At 35.0% G+C, this 22,838-nt stretch overlaps 1 protein-coding gene, 1 non-coding gene and 1 pseudogene across 3 annotated transcripts in view; all 3 read right to left on the bottom strand.

Annotated features, from left to right (window-relative positions):
* ABHD18 (abhydrolase domain containing 18) overlaps positions 1–22,838 on the bottom strand; it is a 39,169-nt gene that overhangs the window by 5,736 nt on the left and 10,595 nt on the right. The window contains exons 2-10 of one of the 2 annotated variants that reach the window (XM_068543424.1): positions 17,012–17,120; positions 16,291–16,375; positions 12,605–12,705; positions 10,945–11,023; positions 10,504–10,588; positions 8,928–8,955; positions 5,095–5,233; positions 2,895–2,984; positions 2,121–2,222 (exon numbers count right to left, since the gene is read on the bottom strand). In XM_068543424.1, the coding sequence (XP_068399525.1) occupies positions 2,121–2,222; positions 2,895–2,984; positions 5,095–5,233; positions 8,928–8,955; positions 10,504–10,588; positions 10,945–11,023; positions 12,605–12,705; positions 16,291–16,375; positions 17,012–17,103 (801 nt within the window). In that variant the 5' untranslated portion in view covers positions 17,104–17,120. Of the gene's footprint in view, positions 1–2,120; positions 2,223–2,894; positions 2,985–5,094; positions 5,234–8,927; positions 8,995–10,503; positions 10,589–10,944; positions 11,024–12,604; positions 12,706–16,290; positions 16,376–17,011; positions 17,121–22,838 lie in introns of those variants that run through there. The other variant, XM_068543422.1, reaches the window with a different exon arrangement.
* Positions 4,900–5,038, bottom strand: LOC137764481 (small nucleolar RNA SNORA42/SNORA80 family). Its single transcript, XR_011073986.1, has one exon. It is a non-coding gene; the product is annotated as a small nucleolar RNA SNORA42/SNORA80 family (small nucleolar RNA).
* On the bottom strand, positions 21,163–22,768 carry LOC137763883 (eukaryotic translation initiation factor 2 subunit 3 pseudogene; annotated as a pseudogene).

Genomic DNA, 22,838 nt, shown 5'->3' with positions numbered 1-22,838 from the left:
TTATGCTTTTTGATGCTTGAACTATATGACCATACAACCTACTTAAAAAATAAAAGAACGAAAAATGGGTTGAAGGCAAGGGAAAATAAGCAAACCACAACAACCTGGTTAGCAGAACAAATCATTAAAGCTATCCAGATCACAGAAATATAAAAAGGAAGGAAAGGAAGGTTAGTAACATCGGGAAATGGAAGATCAAAGCATCCTAGAATTATTCAGAGCAGTACATCAACAAATTTAACTTCTTTTGATTGGGAAAACACAGTTTTTAAAATAAAAAAAAAGCTGGCTTGATATTTCTTGAATATTCATAACTGTGAACTAGTTCTAACTAAGACAAAAGGACTCTTGTATACAATCACCAAGAGTCACAGAGAAAAAGGGCTGGAGAAGAATACACTGTCATTTCAGACAGCCAAAATGTATGAACCTCCCTTAAAAAATGCATGTTAGGTTTTCTCATAAGCTCTCAAATATAAGTATCTTTCTGATTATATGTATAGTGGGACACAGGAACTAGCTAACAGGGAGAGCTATTTTGTAATAAAGTTCTTAGGCAAGTAATTAACTGCCCTTTGAGGCTGCGCAAAATAGACCTATTTTACAAGGGTGAGCCCCCCTCCCCCTGCCTCCCTTCCCCCCACCTCCCTTCCCCCCTGCCTTCCTTCCCCCCTCCCTTCCCGCCTCCCCCCTGCCTCCCTCCCCCCCGCCTCCCTTCCTCCCTCCCCCCGCCTCCCTTCCCCTCCCCCCTCCCTTCCCCTCCCTCCCCCCTTCCCTTCCCCCTCTTCCCCTCCCCACCTTCCCCAACCAAGCTGCATGGCACGTGGGATCTTCTTCCCGACCAGTGGTCAAACCCATGCCCCTGCAGTGGAAGCGCAGAGTCCTAACCGCTGGACTGCCAGATAAGTCCCCTACAAGAGTGAGTTTTATTTTGATGTAATTACAAATAAAAAGTCCTCGTCGATAGTAGAAAGAGTCCTTTTTTTCCCCTGAGGTTTCCTGAGGTTCTCAGTAACTTTTAAACTGAATGTGCAAAATTTTAAAATTCATGAAAAGAAAAAACATTTCTGAAAAGAATTGGTCACCTTAGGAGAATAACAGAGAACCAACTCATTTCCCTGATAATTGGTAAATTAAGGTATATGAAATGAACTATGAGGTAACCAAATAATTGATAAGGGAAGTGGCTTTTTTTAAAATCAAAGTATTCCAATTAATAAATGAAAAAAGAGGATAGAATTAGAGTATCAGCATTTTGCAACACTCAACATAATAGACATAGGCATTAAGCATCAATGGCTGCTTACACCACAAAAAAGAGCAGCCAGACATTATCTGCTTCCTATACTCTTACCAAAGAATGATAAACTGAGTTTAATCAAGCCTCTAGACCTAGTTGCCAAGTTGCAGGCAATAGAGAGCATGGAGGAATATGCTAAAGTGTACCATGAGAATGCAAACAAAAATCTAGACTGTGAGAAACTCTACAGGTAAATAGCCCAAGTTCTTCAATAGATAAATTATAAGGAAAAGAAAAGGATGAAAGAGAACTTATAGATTAAAAGACACTTAAAAGACCCATAAAATAAAAGAACTGAAGTGTCTAGGGATGCATATTTGACAGAAGGAAGTAATCACTAGAAAAATCAGGATAATGATAACTAAATAGTAGGGGGGAGAAAGGTCTTCTGATTAGGACACATGAAAGTGGTTTCTGGGTTGGGTGCTAAGTTGTGAGCTGGGTGGTCAAGTTCTATTCAAATGTGTTAGCCATTTAATAAATGTAGTAAGCTATGCACTTGCTTTGCATGATTTTCTGTATTTTATTTTAAAACGAAGAATTCTATTAAGTAAAAAATAGTACCGCTTTTTAAAAATCTGCAATTCAGGGAATTCCCTGGCAGTCCAGTGGTTAGGACTCCGCTCTCTCATTGCTGAGGGCTGGGTTCAATCCCTTGTTGGGGAACTAAAATCTCACAAGTCACGTGGAGCGGTCACAAAAAAAAAAGCTATATATATTAAAAAAACAAAACAAATCTGCAATTCTTTTTAAAAATCTGAATCATTCAACATGATCAACATTTCCCCCACAATGTTCTGCAGAAGTTAAAAATACTTACTCCACAATATTCAAGCATGTGAATAATTTCTTCTTCATAAACTGTCTGTGTATAATACTGCTTTTCTAGCTCCCTCCAATTAATCGATTTACTTAGCACGCCCTGAAATAACAAACTAAATTAAGATCAGATCACACGTATAAAACATGTTGTCCAATAGTTTTATTATTATTACTGTGCAGAAAAAAATTAACAAAGCAGACTTGAGATTTCCTATCTTTAAACAAGCCTGCTTGTGAGGTTGGCCCTTGACTAGAGTCTGGTAACTTGACTAGTAAACAGTTCTTTACCCTGATATAAAACTTCCAAAATGATAAAGTGGGTCACTGTGCCTAAACTGCTTATACAAACAATGTAGTTTCTACTGAACACCTGATTTCCTTCTGGAATTTAGTACATGCTAGGCAGAGGGTGCCTAAGCGACTGACCCCTGATATAAACCCTGGACTCCTAGGCTCAAATGAGCTTCACTGATGGACAACACTTTGCACATATTGTCATAACTCATTGCTGAGGGAATTAAACACATCCTGAGAGACTCCACTGGAAGTTTATGCCTGGTTTCCTCTGGATTTTGCCCTGTGTGCCTTTTCCCTTGATTGATTTTGTAGTGTATCCTTTTGCTGCAGTAAGTTTTAATTGTGAGTACGAGTATATACTGAGTCCTGCAATTCCTTCCAGTGAATCACCAAGCCTGGGGGTGATTTTGGAACCCTGCAAACAATTACCTTTAATTATATATAATTATCTAAATATTAATTGCAATTAAATTACCGTAGTGAAGACCCCAGATGCTGTGGACCAAGACAGACATGGAATCAATGGCATGGGCTTAGGCCAGTTGGATACTGCTAAGGAAGCCATCTGTAACATGATAACAGAGAGATTCAGTTTAAAGTTTACATTCACTAAAATGAAAAATATTTAATATTAAGAAGTACTTTGTATAGTAGTTGGTGAGATAAGACATGAACACAAAGTCTCTTAAACACTCATGAGAATGTCTAGCAAACTCTCCAAATTCCCCAAACCATAAAACTCAACAATGACATATAACTGCCCCCTAAAAAAGCAATAAAAGGTATTTGGAAATTTTAAGTACCTTAAGACCCATCACAGAAAGCTACTTTCTACTGATAAATACAAAGCAAACACGCTGGGATGTAGATGCTGGGCAGTAGGCTAAGCACACTCATTATCTAAGTGACCTGCTCAGATAGAGCAAAATCTCAACCATAAAATCTCAGGTTTTCAGGGTTGACTGAAAGATGTCAAGAATTTGGTGAACTACAAAGCAGATTATATAACTGATATAAAATGATGTAATATGTTTAGAGAAGGGAAACGTTATTTTTGGCTAGAGGAATCAGAGAAGGCTTCATGAAATGGTTGAGTCTTTTAGGGGAAATGAAAGATGGGGTCTTGTCTTCCATATAAAGGAGACAGTATAATCAAAGGCAAGATGGTGAGAAACACAGGGTCTGGTAGGGAAACAGCCAATATACTTCAGTTACGCTGGTCAATAGGGCACATGTGGCCAATGGAGTAGGGGAGATAGGTAGGGCTAGAAAGATCGATCAGGATCAGATTAGAGGTCCCTTTGTTCTGTAGATAATGGGGAATTAATAAAGAGACCTGAGCAAAGGAGTGTTATTGTCAAGTGATTCAATGAAGCTAAATAGTATTTTATAACATTGATTAGAGAGGGTGAGATTGGAGGTAGGGAAACCAGTTAATAGGTAGTAGTCCAGCTGACAGTTATAACACCCCGACCTAGGTCATAACAATGGAAACACTACTAGTTAGGAAAAGAAATCTTTTCCCACTCTTCAGTTTCATTGTCTTTAGTTGTTTTGAATTTGAGTTTTTGAAGCTAATTTTATCAGTTTCACTCTTTGGTAGTTGTTTTGAATTTGAGTAAGTTTTTACACTTAATTTTATAATTCAAATGACTTACACAATATATATATTTTAATGTATTGTATGACTAATATGTCCAGAAAATGAACCAGAGCATGTTCCTGGCCCTCACTGAATCAATTGCTTTATAGAGAAAACAGACTGCTAGACAAGTAATCACAGTAAAATGAAATAAGTACGTGTTATTGAGAAACGAAGTATAGTCTGGGATAAGGCTGGGAATCCAGAAGAGTTTCTCACAGGAAGTAAGCTCTAATCTGGAAGCAGAAGGACAAGCTCTTATTCGGCCAGGTGAAAGGGAATGAGGGGGCACTAGATGGATGCTAGCACCTGGCATAGCTAGTGCCCAGTTCAATAGCAAAACCTGTGGAAGGTTTTAAGCAGGAGAGAGCAGAGATCAGATTTAGGAAGACCACTCTAGTTAACAGTGTGGAGAAAAATTCTTAAGAAAAAGGTTAAGGAGTGAAAAAACTAGACAGAGAAACCAATTAGGAGGCCATTTTAGTACACTCTAGAAAGCAAAGGTAAAACAGGTTGATGGAGAGAAGAGATAAGGGAAAAGTGTTTTCCAAATTAGCTATTTTCACCAATTTAACAGCAAAATAAGGCATTTATAGTTGACACTTGAAGTTAAGTTTATAATCAACTTTTAATAAAATATTAAATCTAACACCTGAGATATAGCTGTGGAGTAAGTAGTATAATCAGTGTCTACATAAATCGTACAAAAATACCATTACTTCATAATTGGAATCAAAGTTTAGAATCTGTTTCTGCTTTCACCAAAACTAAAATTAATTCTATACCTAAAGTGAATTTTTAAATAAATAGATTCCCTAGATCTTCCCCCCACCTCCCACACTGTACAACTCCTTTCAGTGCTCACAGCCCACAGGTAAGGACACTGGGCAATGGTTCGGGGCTGCAATTTTCTCTGGCATGCGTACACTATGAGAGGCCCACAGAGAAGGATGTGCCATAAATCTATTACTTGATTCCCTAGATTTCATAAACATAACCACAATTAAATATCAGTTAAAATGAAAATGCTTACGTGTCCTCCCATGGATATTCCGGTCATTCCTAGAGGTCCATAACCCTCCCTCTCTAGCCAGTGCAAGAGAGCTGCAGATTCTAAAACAAGAGCTCCTCCCATCACAAAAAGATCAGACACGTTTTTTAAGCTGGACCTTCTAGCCTCACAAAACAAAAGAGAAAATTATTTATTTTATGTATTTACATTATAATATATGCAAATTTACAACAGGCAGCCAGAATACATGTTTTTCCTTTAAAGGACCAGATAGCTAAGTAAAACAATGGAATAAATGGATGGAATTGGAATGCTGCTAACATTGTTCTGCATATTAATCACCTAAAACTGATTTTTAAAAAAAGCTGTATCTAGGGACTTCTCTGGTGGTACAGTGGTTAAGAATCCACCTGCCAATGCAGGGGACATGGGTTCGAGCCCTGGTCCAGGAAGATCCCACATGCCACGGAGCAACTAAGCCCGTGCGCCACAACTACTGAGCCTGCGCTCTACAGCCCACAAGCCACAACTACTGAGCCCGCGAGCCACAACTACTGAAGCCTGTGTGCCTAGAGCCTGTGCTCCACAACAAGAGAAACCACCGCAATGAGAAGCCCACACACCACAACGAAGAGTAGCCTCCGCTCACTGCAACTAGAGAAACCCTGCGCACAGCAAGGAAGACCCAACACAGCCAAAAATAAATTAAAAAAAAAAAAAAAGCTGTATCTGCTCTACAACATGTAATTTTCATTGAGTTTCAACTACCAAACCATTTTGAAGTCCAGAAAAGAATGTCTTATTTACTTGATATAACTTAAAACTGTTATGTATGAGAAAATAATATTTCTATACTGTCAATTTTTCATTAAATTACCACTATTGATATAAGGAAAAACAAATTTATAGTTGTCTCTTCTAAGAAAAAAATAATTACAATAGAACATAAAGCATTTTTTTAAAGCAGTGTAAAATAATTCACCTAATACTAGGCATTTTTCACAGAACTAGAGCAAAAACTTTTAAATTTACATGGAAACACAAAAGACCCCAAATAGCTAAAGCAATCTTGAGAAAGAAAAATGGAGCTGGAGGAAGCAGACTCCAGCTGATTCCTGTAGTATGCTGTAGCTATACTACAAAGCTACAGTAATCAAAACAGTATGGTACTGGCACAAAAACAGAAATATAGATCAATGGAATAGGATAGAAAGCCCAGAAATAAACTCATGCACCTATGGTCATTTAATCTATGACAGGGGAGGCAAGAATATACAATGGAGAAAAGACAGTCTCTTCAATAAGTGGTGCTGGAAAAACTGGACAGCTACATGTAAAAGAATGAAATTAGAACATTCTCTAACACCATACACAAAAATAAACTCAAAATGGATTAAAGACCTAAATGTAAGACCAGGTACTATAAAACTCTTGGAGGAAAACATAGGCAGAACACTCTGACATAAATCGCAGCAATATCTTTTTCTATCCATCTGCTAGAGTAATGGAAATAAAAACAAAAATAAACAAATGGGACCTAATTAAACTCAAAAGCTTTTCCACAGCAAAGGAAACCATAAACAAAACAAAAAGACAACCCACAGAATGCGAGATAATATTTGCAAAGAAAGCAACCGACAAGGGGTTAATCTCCAGAATACACAAACAACTCTTACAGCTCTGTGTCAAAAAAACAAACAAACAACCCAATCAAAAAATGGGAAAAAGATCTAAATAGACATTCCTCCAAAGAAGACATACAGATGGCCAAAAAGCACATGAAAAGATGCTCAACATCACTAATTATTAGAAAAATGCAAATCTAATCTGCAATGAGGTATCACCTCGCACCAGTCAGAATGGCCATCAGCAAAAAGTCTACAAACAATAAATGCTGGAGAGGGTGTGGAGAAAAGGGAACTCACCTATACTGTTGGTGAGAATGTAAATTGGTACAACCACTATGGAGAACAGTATGGAGGTTCCTTAAAAAACTTAAAATAGAACAACCATATGATCCAGCAATCCCACTCCTGGGCATATCCAGAGAAAACCATAATCTGAAAGGATACATGCACCCAATGTTCACTGCAGCACTATTTACAATAGCTAAGACATGGAAGCAACCTAAATGTCCATCAACAGAGGAGTGGATAAAGAAGATGTGGTATATATATAGATATATATACACACACACATACATACACACACACACACAATGGAATATTACTCAGCCATAAAAATGAAATAATGCCATTTGCAGCAACATGGATGGACCTCAAGATTATCATACTAAGTGAAGTAAGTCAGACCGAGAAAGACAAATATCATATGATATCAATCATATGTGGAATCTAATTTTAAAAAAGATACAAATAAACTTATTTACAAAACAGAAACAGACTTACAGATATCAAAAACACACTTACAGTTACCAAAGGGGAAATGTGGCGGGGGAGGGATAAATCAGGAGCTTGGGATGAACATACACACACCACTATATATAAGATAGATAACCGGGACTTCCCTGGTGGCACAGTGGTTAAGAATCCGCCTGCCAGGGCTTCCCTGGTGGCGCAGAGGTTAAGAATCCGCCTGCCAATGCAGGCGACACGGGTTTGAGCCCTGGTCTGGGAAGATCCCACATGCCACGGAGCAACTAGGCCCGTGTGCCACAACTACTGAGTCTGCACTCTAGAGCCCGCGAGCCTAGAGCCTTGTGCTCTGCAACAAGAGAAGCCACCGCAATGAGAAGCCCGTGCACTGCAACGAAGAGCAGCCCCAGCCTGCCACAACTAGAGGAAGCCCGCGTGCAGCAACGAAGACCCAACGCAGCCAAAAATTAAAAAATAAATAAATTAAAATTAAGAAAAAAAAGATAGATAACCAACAAGGACTTACTGTATAGCACAGGGAACTCTACTCAATATTCTGTGATAACCTATGTGAGAAGAGAATCTAAAAAATAGTGAATAGATGTATTTGTATAACTGACTCACTTTGCTGTACAGCAGAAACTAACACAACGTTGTAAATCAACTATACTCAAATAAAATTAAAATCTTAAAAAAGGAAACGAGGCAACAACAACAAAAAATAAAATAAATAGCAATGTAAAAGAATTCAAACTAATACTAGGCTCATGTATTGCTGAAATCTTAAATGTTGCTTATTTTCACAAAATACATAATTTATGAATATAATGTTAGAAAATTTTTATAATACATGTTTTGATTAATTTAAATGCCAATTCAACTGAAACTTTCTGTTTTAGAAACTGATTTTACATAAGTACATTTCTTTATAAGAAGCACTTAAATATATATTTTTAGAATCCAGAACTATTCTTATATAATTATAAAAAATATGATTTATTACTAAAGTGACCAAGTTACAATCTATTTTTTTTAAGTCTTTATTGAATTTGTTACAATATTTGCTTCTGTTTCATGTTTTGTTTTGCTTTGTTTTTTTTTTTTGGCTGTGAGGCATGTGGGATCTTAGCTCCTCGACCAGGGATCGAACCCACACCCCCTGCATTGGAAGGTGAAGTCTTAACCACTGAACCGCCAGGGAAGTCCCTACAATCTATTTTTTTTAATTTAATTCATATAAAGACATACTCACATAATTAGCTCCTATATGAAACCTTGCCAAAGTGTACAAAAATTCATTTTGTCAATGGTTATTTATTATACGCCCATGTAGAATAATTATGTGCAAAGATCCAGGTACCACAAGAATGTAAGGGGCCAGAATTCTGTTTTTCAGAAAAAGTGTTTAGGCTACCAAAAATTTTAAGATGGCTGAAAATTCAGTATAAAGACTGGAAAATGAAGATAACACATACTTACATTTGGTCCTTGGGTTTCCTGCAGCCATTTAAGAATGTGGGTCAAAGAGAAAGTTTTTAAATAATTAAACACACTCTGTGTCTCAAAATACATTAACTTAAGCAAAATAGTTAAACTTGAAGACAATTTAATGCTGAAATAACTGTTTTCCAAATAGGCTGTTTAGGAGTTCTCAGGTTTTTCAACTTAATTATTTTTCTTTTTTTAAAAAGCTTCATTGAGACATAATCACATACCATACAATTCACCCATCTAAAGTGTACAATTCAACATTTTTAGTAATTCAACAGGGTTATATAATCCCCAACTTAATTTTAAAATGAAGTTTATTGGTTTCTTTTTTCAGTTATAAAAAAATCTAGAAAATTCAGAAAATCATGTTAGAAGAAAAACTATTTTATCTACAGACAACCATACTAATATTTTGTTGTATTTCTTTCCAAAATTTTCCCTTAGGCACAGTTTCTAAATAGAAAATAATGGATTTTCTATTTTAGGTTTTTTGCATACCTATGCCATACCATTGAGTTTTATATCCTCTTTTTGCATTATAAATACTTTTCATTCATTACTGTAAACTTTTTTAATAATAACTGTTAAAATTTACTGAATCCTTATTATTTACCAGTATTAACTATTCTAATACTCTGAATAACCTAAGAGATTATTCCCATTTACCAAGGAAAAGTTGAGGTACTAAAAGGTTAACTAACAGGTTCAAGGTCATACAGGTAGTAAGTGGTAAAGTAATAAACATTACACAACAAACTGTACAACATTCCAATGCTATGAACCACAATTTACTTAACCATTTTTCTATTGTTAGACATTTAAGCTATTTCTATTGTTTTACTATTATAAGTTATAGGCTATTAAATATCTTTCCTCTTTTCTATCATTTTCTCTTTTCTTAATATTTTATCCTTAGAATAAACTTCCCAGAATCAAAATGTCAAGGGATGTGAGATTTTTAAAGGTTCCTGATGCATATAGTAAAAATGCTTTCCCAAAGGGTTGAACTGATTTTCACAGTCATTAGTAATAAGAGTGCCCATTTCACAATAGCCTTATGACTACTGTGTTTTATTTTTTAAATCTTTTGTAACTGTTCCTTTAACTTTACATTTCTCTGATTACCAGCAAAGCTGAACATTTCTTTATATCTGTGCGTCAGTTTCATTTCTTCTTCTGGGAATAGTCTGACATAATCTTGAAAATTAAGAACTGTTCTAAACCTCAAGTGATACTTAAATGTAAATGTATTTAAAACATGAGGGTTTCCTTAATAAGTCAAACACTTGACTTATTAATATTAAAATCCAGTATAAATCTCAAAAGAAACAGAAGGACAGTTTATCTTCATTATACAACAGAAGCAAAATCCTTAAATTGCCTTTTAAAAAGGCGTGAAACAATTTTTCACTTCTTTTCATTCTTGCTCCTTAATTCCTAAGCATTTTCTGAACTGACTAAATTTAACTGGTTTAGAAAAGCTGGTTACTGTCATTCCTTTTGATGACTAAATCTATAAATAAATAAATAAGAGAAAAGATTTCTAGGTATCACAAAAGGATATAATAAGGGTTTTCTAACAGCAAAGAAGCCATTCGGGCTTCTTTAATCATAGGACGAGCCATTAGTGTTCGTCGTCTCCAGTAATGCTGAGGAAAGGAAAGATGACATACTTAAAGAATATAATAAATAAATTAGGAGTGTGGGATTAACATATGCACACTACTATATATAAAACAGATAAATAACAAGGACCTGCTGTATAGCATCGGGAACTCTACTCAATATTCTGTAATGACCTATATGGGAAAAGAATCTAAAAAAGAATGGATACATGTACATGTATAACTGAATCACTTTGCTGTACACCTGAAACTAACACAATATTGTAAATCAACTGTACTCTAATATAAAATTAAAATTAAATTAAAAAATATAATAACCACATCTGTTAAGGAGAGTAACTTAACAAATTAGGGATTAAGATGTTATAATAAAGTCTTACATGATCTCCTGTTCCAGCAAGATGAATGCATACAGGTCTATATTTGCTGTTCCATTCTTTAGGCACAATAAATTGGAATCTATTTAAAATAAAACATATCAGTGAAACTAAAAGCCTTTTAATACAAACTTTGAATTCTTGAAAGTTTCATAATTAAATTATTTGGGAGAAAAGGTCATTCAGAATTTTGACATTCAAACTGTAATTGACTTGCTGTTTTCCATGTCCTGTTGGATGAAAGTACAGGTGATTTATGGCATGATTATTCATCTATAAATTCTATTTCAATAGATATTAGCAATGTAGAATTGTGTATTTAAAATATGATCATTTAGTAGTTTAAAAAAATCTGAGTTTTCAGGCACTGATGAATTTTCATTATCATTTATTTATTTATTAAACTGCATTAAAGTTCTGTTATAATGGTTATGGGAATGTAATAAAAATAAACATATGTTTTGGTAGAAAAGAAAAACCAAAACTGTAATTGACTGATTAAACTAATGTTTGCCCAACTGGCAACAAAGATACTGTAAATTTGCTTGATGTTACGGTATTAAAAATTCAATTACAATATAAGCACAGAATTTATTGCAATCATTTTTACCTTATTCAATACCACAACTTTATATACGCATAATGAAATTTTCTTATTTTTAAAGACATCAATATATATGATTAAGTCCTAGAAAAACAATTCTTTAGATAGCTCCACTTTTTCTCCTTGCAGGAATAATGCTTGGCTGTACAAGCTGTTGATATCAATAACATAGTTCATGTTATCTTTTTTTCAACTTGGAGTATATGACAGGATCTGATTTATTAAAACTTTTATGTTTGGAGGTAAAAGCAAACCACACCAGAAAAAACATAGTCTTCTCTATTTGTCGTCTTCTTATCGTAGTATCTTGGTCCTCTCATTTAATGTTTTTTCCTATATGACTTCTTTTTTTATCATTGTAGTAAAATATATATAATATAAAATTTACCATTTTTACCATTTTTAAGTGTACAGTTCAGTGATATTAAGTACACTTACATTGTTATGCAATCACTACCGCCATCCATCTTCAGAACTTTTTTATCTTCCCAAACTGATTTACTTCTCTTTTCAATTTCCTTAGCAGTTGACATTTTGGAATTATTATCACAGTAGAACACTGCACTCTGTCAGCTCAAGGTTTGACCTTAGGCGGCTGTGTTCTCAGGCAACATAAACCTGAATTCTGAGCTTACTTTGCCTGGGCAAGGGAAAATATCACTACTTATCTATTGTCAATAAATTGTTGAATAGAACATAGACGAGAAAATTTAGGATGGTTTAATGATTATATCTGTTTTGTGCTCATGAAAGCTAACTCTTAATTTTCAGTCTCATAATCAAAACTACCAACGTTAACAACTCTGCTTCATTTTAGCATTCCCAGCACTGTCCTGCTTCTTGAAATTTTGAAGATTAAGCTGATAACAACTTAAGTTCAAATGTATACTAAAGCTCTGTATTTTTACTCCGTCCCACCCCACATTTAATGGAAAAATGCTAAATAATTATTGCAATTAATAATAAGTAATTTGAAATAATATGGCATTGATATTATTGTAATTGTATAAATGAATGTAAACAACCTACTACTTTAACTTTCTGAATAAAAATACTTACCTTGCAATAACAGATTCGATTGGCATGATATCAGGCACATAGTGGGCCATGGGGGAAACAAAGTGTCCATCTAGGATCTTACAGTCTGACTGCTCTTCAATCTAAAAAAAGCAAAACAAAGATGCATACACAAGGATGTGGTATCTAGGTCTATCAGAGATGTTTTTCTGTTAAAAAGTTCTATTCAGTTGCAACTTTTTTCTAGTGCCTACTATGTATCCTTTTGCCCCATTCTGCTTTCTAAAGGCTCCTACACACACTTCATTTCCTTCTATGTTCTCTACTTGAGTCTACTTGGGAAAACTATAAGTAAACCTTATTTGTACAATGACATAAATAACAAAAAAATATATTTGTTACAATAATTCAACAATATAAAGATAAATATAAAAACAACTTACAAACAAATTATAATTTACCACAATCAAATAAGGGTTGACATTATATATGTTAGAATGGCTCATTTTCAGGTAACCTATTGATGAAATGAGTCATGTCAACACATTAAATAAGGAGAAATGTGATATCTACATATGTAGCAAAGACATTTCCTAATATTCAACAACTAAGTTTTTTTTCACCTCAAATAGTTATTTTTTTTTTAAATAAAAAAATCTTTATCAGGCCAATAGTCAAAATTAAATTAGCAGTAAAGCATCACATATTTTCATTAAAACCAGAAACAAAAAACTGTATTTTTAGAAGCTAAATATATCAACCTTTTTAAAAAACACAAATACTAACCAGTTGTTTCAACATCATTTATTAAATAATCCACATTTTCTTTGCAAATGACTCAAAATACTACTTTATCATGAAGTAAGTTTCCATAAATTTTTTTGGAAAATTATTTTTTGGAAAATAATTTTACAAATTATTTTCAATCATTTATCAGGTCTCATTAGCATATCTTTTATTTCTAAACCAGTGTCAGGCTGTGCTGATCATGCTGTGCCTTACAATACCCATTGATATATGACTGAGCTAGTTTTTACTTATCACTCTTCCTTTTCAAGTATTCCTGATCTGACTGTACTTCCCAAATATATATTTGAGTTCTTCCCAAAATAATTTTAGGATCCTTTTATGGACCTTAGCTCTAAACTGAATATTTTAATTGGGATTGCATTGCATTTTTTGAAAATGGTAAGGAGACTGAACGTGTATAATACAAAATTTTTAATCCAGGAAGTGTTTACATTTTAGTCATCTTTGTGCCTCCTACAGTTTTAAAGTTTTCTTTTATCTATTTTAGAAGAATTATTTGACAAAGGAGGCAGCACAAACTAATGTGAAAGGGAATAATAATTCAACAAATAGTGTTGGGATAAATGGCAATTTGGTAAGAAAAAAACACTTACAGAGCCATATATAAGACAGATTTAAAAATTAAGCAAGCTACAACTCAACACTAAAAAGAGGAATAACCCAATTAAAAATGGGCAAGGGTTTCACAGATATTTCTCAAAAGAAGATATACAAATGGCCAATAAGTACATGAAAGGATGCTCAACATCACAGTCATTAGGGAAAGACATATCAAAATCACAATAAAATATACTTCACACCCACTAGGAAGGCTAGGGCAAGTAGAAATATTAGTAAGAACGTGGAGAAATTGAGAGCATTATACACTGCTTGTGGAAAAGTAAAATGGTGCACTTTGGCAAACAGTTGACAGTTTGTTAAAAATTTAAGCATACAGTTACCATGTGACTGAGCAATTCCACTCCTAGATATATACCCAAGGGAACTGAAAAAAAAATATCCACGAGAACACTAGTACATGAATATTCATAACATTATTATTCATAACAGTTAAAAAGTAGAAACAACTCGGGACTTCCCTAGTGGTCCAGTGGTAAAGAATCCGCCTTCCAATGCAGGGGACGCAGGTTCGATCCCTGGTCAGGGAACTAAGATCCCACATGCCGCAGGGCAACTAAGCCTGTGCGCCACAACTACTGAGCTTGCGCACCTCAACTAGAGAGAAGCCCGGGTGCCGCAAACTACAGAGCCCACGCACTCTGGAGCCACAACTACAGAGCCCACGCGCCCTGGAGCCTGCGTGCCACAACTAGAGAAGAGAAAACCCGCACGCCACAACTAGAGAGAAGCCCTCGTGCCACAACAAAAGATCCCACATGCCTCAACGAAGATCCCATGTGCCGCAACTAAGACCCAACGGAGCCAAAAAAAAAAAAAAAGAAGTAGAAACTCAAATGCCCATCAACTGAATAATGGATAAACAAAATGTTGTACATATACACAATGGGATATTATTTAGCCATAAAAAAGAATGAAGCAGTGGTACATGGTACAACATGGATGAACCTTAAAAATCTGCTAAGTAAAATAAGCCAGAAACAAAAGGCCACATGTTGGATGATTCCATCTATATGAAATGCCCAGAATGGGTGAATCCACAGAGACAACAGATGAGTGACTATCAGCAGGTGGGAGGCTGGGGAAGTGGGAGGTGACAGCTAATGGGTACAGGGTTTCTTTTGGGGGCAATAAAAATGTTCTGGAATTAGATAGTGATAGTTGCACATCTTGGGAATGTAATAATAAAAAACAACAACACTGAATTGTACATTTTAACAGGGTAATTTTTCTGTATTTGAATTTTTGTATATCTTTTGTATATAAAGATTTGTATATCTCAATCTTTAAAAACTGAGAGTGAGAGAACAAGAGAGAGAAGGTGGGGGAGAGGAAGGATATCTGTAAGAAAGCATTCTAAAATCCTAACAGTAATTCCTCCTTGGGAGGAAAATGGAATTAGGAGGTGGAAAGTGGCATAAATTAGAGTTTTGATCTTTACTTGGTATGTTTTAAATTTGTTCAAGCCTATGATTTTTTAATAGGAAAAAAGACAGAGAAAATGGAAATATTTAGCAAAATTTGAGGGAGAAATGTTCTAAATCCAGAAGATACAAAAGGAACAGCTATGTGGTATAGAGGAGGGATTTCCAATTTACAAGACCCTGTTTTTAGCAGTGCAAGTCTTTTGAAGAAGGAAATCTGCTAAAGACATCCAATATATAAAAGCGACGGAAGTAGAGTTACTGTGGTTGAAGGCCGTGAGGGATGTGAAGCCTACCTAGCTGCAGGCCCTCCCCTACAGGGCTTCAAGTATCCGATTACATAAGCCTAGAAGTGTTTTACAGGAAAACATGCTGCTTAAAAACAAAACTATTTCAAATATATTTTCTCATATTCTCTAATTTTATAGCATTTTCTTTCTACCCTTCTCTCAGCAATTAACTATATCCCATAACATTTCCCTCATGTTATTTAACAGTTGTTTTGCTAATAACTTCTCATGTGCTGATTCTCTCAATAGAGTACTTCCCTGTATTACTTGTAATTCTTCTGAAATGTTGAATAATTTAACTCTCTTGAGCCTACAGATAAAAGATGAGGCTCAAAAAGATCCATCCCTAAATATTTTCTTGTATTTAGTTAAGTATTAAATATATGCTCCCATATAAACATGCATATAGTTATTATAAGCATTCAGCTAGGGTATATAATAGCATTTAAAAAATATTAAATGAAAAATCTATATTGTACTCATGTTTTAGAGTTTATTGTTATTATACTCCAACATTCAGCCCACTCTTGCCACACAGTTATATAAAACCTGAATTTCTATAATTGCATTTCTTTCATCTGAATACCTTATCGATGTATATTGGATAATCACTTGAAACCAGATTCTGACATCTTTCTCGATTTCCAATAATCTTTCTGAATGCAAAGAGTCTATTATGGGAAGGGGGGGAAAAAAGGAGAAAATTCAGTATTCCCGTTATATTCAGACTGATGAAAAGTAATTAAAAATTAGCAAGTCCAGTTCATAAACTATGTTAAAATTTAATTTTAATAATTAAAGAAAAAATTAGGCTTTGGTTTTTTTCAAGCTTGACATTTTGTCTCAGAAAAAACATGAGATGTATCATTGTTCCAAAAGTAATTAACATATGCAAGACTCAAAATTAAAGGCACAAATCGCTAAAATTATTTTTCACAAGTTCAAATACTTCCATGAGCTACAGTATATCACAGTTTTATAGTCATTACAAATTCAAGTTACCCAAGAAAGTTTAGTCCCTGAAATCTGTAATCGATAAAAAATTACCGAAGTTAAAAATCTATGTCTGAGAGCTCTTTAAGTCTGAATTACTTTTAAAATAGTTCAATTTATGATTATATGGGTTAAAGCTTAAGAGCAATAATTAGATAAAAGAGAAAAGGAAATAATTTCTTTCTTATATAGTAGTTAATGCTTAATTTACCCATCACTTTATATTTATAGTAAAGGACTTTATAACTGAAATGAAGTTTCAAATGTTTACTAAAACAACAAATTTAGAAGAGGCATTCAGAAAAAATGCTTACCTTTTGAGATCCTCTGGCCTTCCCCATCCTCTGATAAAAAGTTTTGTAAGGAGAAGTCTCCGATATAGAATATCTAACTTGCTCACACCCATGAGCAGCAAACAAACATCTATAAAACAAAAATTTAAATGACTTTAAAACATTTTATTTTACTCGGTAGGTCAATTTTCTAACCACCTCTACAAATATCAGGTAAAAATTAAACATTGATCTACTCTCTTGACAACTTTTAAATACACAACACAGTATTGTTAACTATAGTTACCATGCTGTACATTATATCCCCACGACTTATTTATCTTAGAGATCTTAAAAGTACTCATTACAAGAAAAAAAACTGTAACTATGTGAGGTGATGGATGTTAACTGAACTTATTGTGGTGAACACATCACAGTATATACATATATCAGGTCATTATGTGGTATACTTTAAAACAATACAACATTATCAATTGTATCTCAATAAAACTGGGGGAAAATTAAAAAATGAGATTAAACTAGAACTTTGAATGTATTCTCTTGGAAATAAGATACAAGATACAGGAAAAAAGAACTCGGATGAAAGTAGAGAAGATGAAGTAGAGCCCTGAGCTACAGTAAACTCTGAATTCCTCTAGGGCAGGACCTTCCCATCCTCAGTACAGTGACTGACAGTAAATATTCAGTATTTGTTGAATAACAATAGGAGTGGCTAATACCTATGTAGTACTATTTTATCTGCCAGGCACCATTTAAAAACTACACACACACACACACACACACACACACGTACGTTCTTGTTTAAACCTCCCAACAATTTTATGAAGATATAGTACCCCAAGACAAGGAAACTGAGGCACAGAGAGGATATGATTTACTTAAGGTCACACAACAAGTGGGAGGCAGACCTAAGACTGAATCTCAGGCACATGGCTGAAGATCTACTATACTACACTGCCTGTCTTCTACACTGCAGTGCATGAAAAGTAGTAATTAATCAGTGCTACTACTTATGTACCACTTATCTATCCAAACATTTCTAAAGTTTTAAAAAAATATCTGCCTCCGTCTTTTCAAACTGAATGGTGTAGTTTTGATTTCCAGGCAAAACCTGATTCAGGTTCAGGGTTTATTCTACTTAGAAAAATGGAAAATGGAAATTTGCAGCTCCATCAGTGAGCTTTAATAAGGGCTTATCTATTACTTTGAATGCTTTTTGGGGAACCACCATTCATGTCATATTTTTACTCTTTGATTTGTAACAAACTACAACTTTAACTTAATGCTCTTCTTTGTTTGCATAGGTGTACAATCTAATCCACCATCAATTGGACTGGCACTTTATTATTTTTATAACTGGACCAGCAAAACCAAATCATTCATACTGTCTCTTACAATTTTCAGGACCAAGAATAAACATTTACTAGATAATATACTTGTTAGGCCAGCGGTCCCCAACCTTTTTGGCACCAGCGACCGGGTTCGTGGAAGACAGTTTCTCCACGGACGGACAGCGGGAGAAATGGTTCAGGCGGTTCTGTGAGCGGCAGATGAAGCTTTGCTTGCTGGTCCTCCGCTCACCTCCTGCTGTGCGGCCTGGTTCCTAACAGGCCTCAGACCAGTACCGGTTCGCGGCCCGGGGGTTGGGGACCCCTGTGTTAGGCAATACAATCAATAGCCAGAGTATAGTATCTAGTATTTTTTAAAACTGCCCACCTCTCTTTTTCCCAATTTCCACACGTTATTCATTTTTTACTCTTGATTAAATTTGCTTTTTGCATAATAATGCTAGGAAAAAACCCATAATGCATATCCAGCTCTGTTTATTACGCTATTCATATCTACTGCTATAAATGGTATTCTGATTACTAGATTCCTATGAAATATCATTAATCAGTTCACCATAGCTCAGCCATTATTGGATGGCCTAAATGCAAGTTTCTGAACTTTTAAGAATGAGTATTACTTTTTTCATTCATGCAACAGTATTTATTAAGTGCTTACTATATGCAAAGAATTATTTTAGGTCCTGTGCTACAAGATGATCAAGGCACGTTCTTCCTCTCATGGATCTTATACTTCAGGGAAAGAAAACAAATTATTTTTAGGAAAAAAAGTAAGCAAGACTAGATGATGACAACATTATTATCATAATATAACAAGACAACATGATAAAGACCAGAGGGCTCCTTTGATGGTCAAAAAAAGCTTCACTTAACCAAAGAGGTAACATTTAAACCAAGACCTACGTGACAAAAAAGAGCTGCCAAATCTTTAAACTGCAAATCGCATTAAAATCATATACGTTCTGAAGTCTATTCATGTACTATGTTCCAATGAAATTTGTTAAAAACTATCTAGTCAGTGAATAAAGCACAGGAACAGATAATTTATACAAGAAAAAAGGCAAGTGACAATGATCACATATTCTCTTCTTCATGTTCTAGTTAAAAAATGTTCACTGTAACATATTAAAATTCAAATAATACAGAAGTATATATAGTAAATTAGGGAAAAATAATCCTGTTACCTCTAATTCTACTTTTCAGAGATATTGAGTTCTAAGAGTTTAAATTCTGTTCTTCCTGACCTTTTTCTTGTTGACATTATTTATTTACATATACACACTTTAAAAAAATTTTGCTTGAGTTATGTAACACATTTTTGGCAGAATTCAAACAATATAAAAATATACAGAGTAAAGCTAAGAAGTCTCTCTTCATTTCTGCTAAGCTTCCTCTCCTCCCAAAAGGTAACTGCTATTAATGCTGTACTCTTGTGATCCCTTGTTCTATCCATTTATATACATACACATATTTTAGGGATTTTGGTGTGTGGGTTTTTTTTTTATTTTTAGCAATTTTATTTTACTTTTTTAAAGATTTATTTATCATTTATTTAATTTATTTTTGGCTGCGTCGGGTCTTATTTGCGACACGCGGGATATTTGTTGAAGCGTGCAGGTTCTTCATTGTGGTGTCCGGGCTTCTCTCTAGTTGCGGCATGTGGGTTTGGGGTTTTCTCTTCTCTAGTTGTGGCGCGCAGGCTCCAGGGTGCGTGGGTTCTGTAGTCTGCAGCATGCAGGCTCTCGTTGAGGTGCGTGAGCTCAGTAGTTGTGGCACCTGGGCTTAGTTGCCCTGAGGCATGTGGGATCTTAGTTCCCTGACCAGGGATTGAACCCACGTCCCCTGCATTGCAAGGCGGATTCTTCACCACTGGACCACCAGGGAAGTCCTGGTGTGTTTCTTTAAACACAGAAGAGATCAACTACAGTATTTGTATTTTTTGACATTTCTTCCTCACCCTGATTATTTATAAATATCTGCAAAGCTCTTTCAATTTCAGGATATACAGGCCTACCTCATTTTTTCTATTAATGAGTGAGTTTAACCTATTTATATTTTTTTATTATTATGATAATTTGTTTTCTATTTTTTTGTTTTATTGACTTCAGTTTTTTTATCATTCATATTTTACATTTGAGTGTATGTAAATTTGAAAGTGATACATTTAAGATGCAATATATCATAAAGGCTAAAAGCATATACTCTAGAGGCAAACTCCCTTGGTTGAATCCTTTACTATGTGACTTTGAGCAAGTCACTTATCCTTTCTGTAACTCATCTGTAAAACGGGGATAATGACAGTACTTACCTCCGATTGGTATGAGAAATAAATGAGTTACTATACTTGAAGCACTTAAACAGCACTTTGCAAATTTAAGTGCTATACTTACTAATAATAGCAACATTATTATTGATTATCCTTATAACTCTATTTAATACTCAAACCTGTATTTCCATGTTCTATATAATATTTATTAACTCCTGATGATAAATAAAGAAAGATATATTTGATCCCTTCTCCCCACCACCCAATTTTAGTTGATTTTTTTTACTGCTTATCTTTATAACTTTAAGTATACTAATATCTCTAATCCTTAAATGATAGCTCTGTAATGATTGTGAAAGCTGAGGAAATCTGTGTACTTTCTTTTTTTTTTTTTTAAGAAGAAAAATTTTATTTCAAACAGGTTCAGTGGTATGTGTGCTACAGCAAAGGCTGGTTGTAGCAGTTTCCTTTCAAACCTGCACTGATGTATAAATTAGACATTATTTGGGAATGATTAATTTTTGGTAAAATGTAGATTCAATCCAACATTACATCAATTTTTACATTTATTGTAGACCCTATTTTAGTATTAGAGGTTAAATTTTCATCACCAAAAAATGAGAATATCCTTACAGCTACTCCTAAGGTAATGAGCTGTGAAATTAATTCCTCACTATTGCTTTGAAAATATACCCCTAGGTTGTTAAGAGAAATTCTGACTTCATCCAAATCTGTTATTTAATTCTTCAGTCATCATCTACTGTTGGCTTGATTGTCACTCCTCTTCTTATTTGACCCCAACCAATTAAACGCCAGTGTTTCTCAACTCTTCGGCTACGGGCAATTTTTTCTCCTACTTCTGTGCACACAGGATTAGTCAAAATGATTTTGCCCAAATCAGCCTTGACTGCACTAACTCTTCCTCCTGTCGACAGGGATCCTATGTTCACCACAAGTACTTCATTCTTAGACAGCTTTTGCACTTTTGCTGCTTTCTTGTCTCCTTCAGTGAGTACACCTAGAAGCCGTCTAAGCAGGAAATAGGAAATTTCCAATTCTGTGAAGACCTCAGGTAAAGCTCCAACTGCACCAAGTACCTGCCCCACCATTCCGTCAGCCCGGCACAAAGTGTGATCAATTTTTATTCCAACTCCAGTAAGACCTGGAGCAGCATACTGAAGATCATTATGCTCTGCGAAAAGCGATACAATTTTGGAAAAGATGGGTTTACACGTGAGTTTTCCTTCACTATCTTTGGAAACAATACCAGGTCTGACTTCTATCTCCTGGCCCACCTTTAATACTCCTTTTAGAATACTACCACCAGCTACACCCCCCTTAAGGTCATCAACTTCACAGCCAGATTTGTTGACATCAAAGGATCTAATAACAATAAGTTGGGGTTCTGAAGTAAAGTCTCTTGGGGGTACTGGAATTTTCTTTACTATGTACTCACAGACAACTTCAATATTGTATTTTAGCTGAGCATAAATTGGAATAGGAGCTCCTTCTGCTACTGTACCTTGTACAAATGCAAGGATCTGTTCATACTGTTCTTTAGCCTGGCTTTCTTTTACCATTTCAATTTTATTTTGTAAAATCAAAATATGCTTCAGTTTCATGATTTCTATCACAGCTAGGTGTTCAGAAGTCTGAGGCTGAGGACAAGACTAGTTACCAGCTATCAAGAGAAGAGCTGCATCCATCACTGTGGCACCATTCAGCATAGTAGCCATCAAAATATCATGGCCAGGACAGTCAACAAAGGAAACATGTCTGACTAATTTGAAGTTCCCTTTGGTCCCTGGAATGTCTGTAGGAAACTCATCAGGTGTACTACTGCCACAGGATCTATAACATTCTGGCCGAGCACAACTAGGGTCATCAAGTTTATAAATCTTAGCATTAGCATAGCCAAGTTTGATTGTAATATTTCTTTCTAGTTCATTTTTGAACCTGACAGTGTGAACTCCAGAAATAGTTTTTACAACGGAAGATTTCCCATGAGCTACATGACCAATTGTACCTATATTAATTGTGGCCTGTCTGCTGATAACTTCATGTGAAAGTGGCGTCAACTTGGTAACATCCAAAGTGTTGAGATCTTGCCGAGAAAGGTGCAGCTGCCCTAAAGTCACACCAGCCTCACCCCCCGCCATCTTGCCTGGAGAGAATCTGTGTACTTTCTACCTTCTCTTTCTTTTCTGCCTCTAACTCTTGTAAATTATATCAATTC

The sequence above is a fragment of the Eschrichtius robustus genome, chromosome 4 (assembly GCF_028021215.1).
Source record: "Eschrichtius robustus isolate mEscRob2 chromosome 4, mEscRob2.pri, whole genome shotgun sequence".
Classification (NCBI taxonomy): domain Eukaryota; kingdom Metazoa; phylum Chordata; class Mammalia; order Artiodactyla; family Eschrichtiidae; genus Eschrichtius; species Eschrichtius robustus.
Note: the sequence above shows the minus strand (reverse complement) of the source record. Positions and strands in the feature narration are given on the sequence as shown.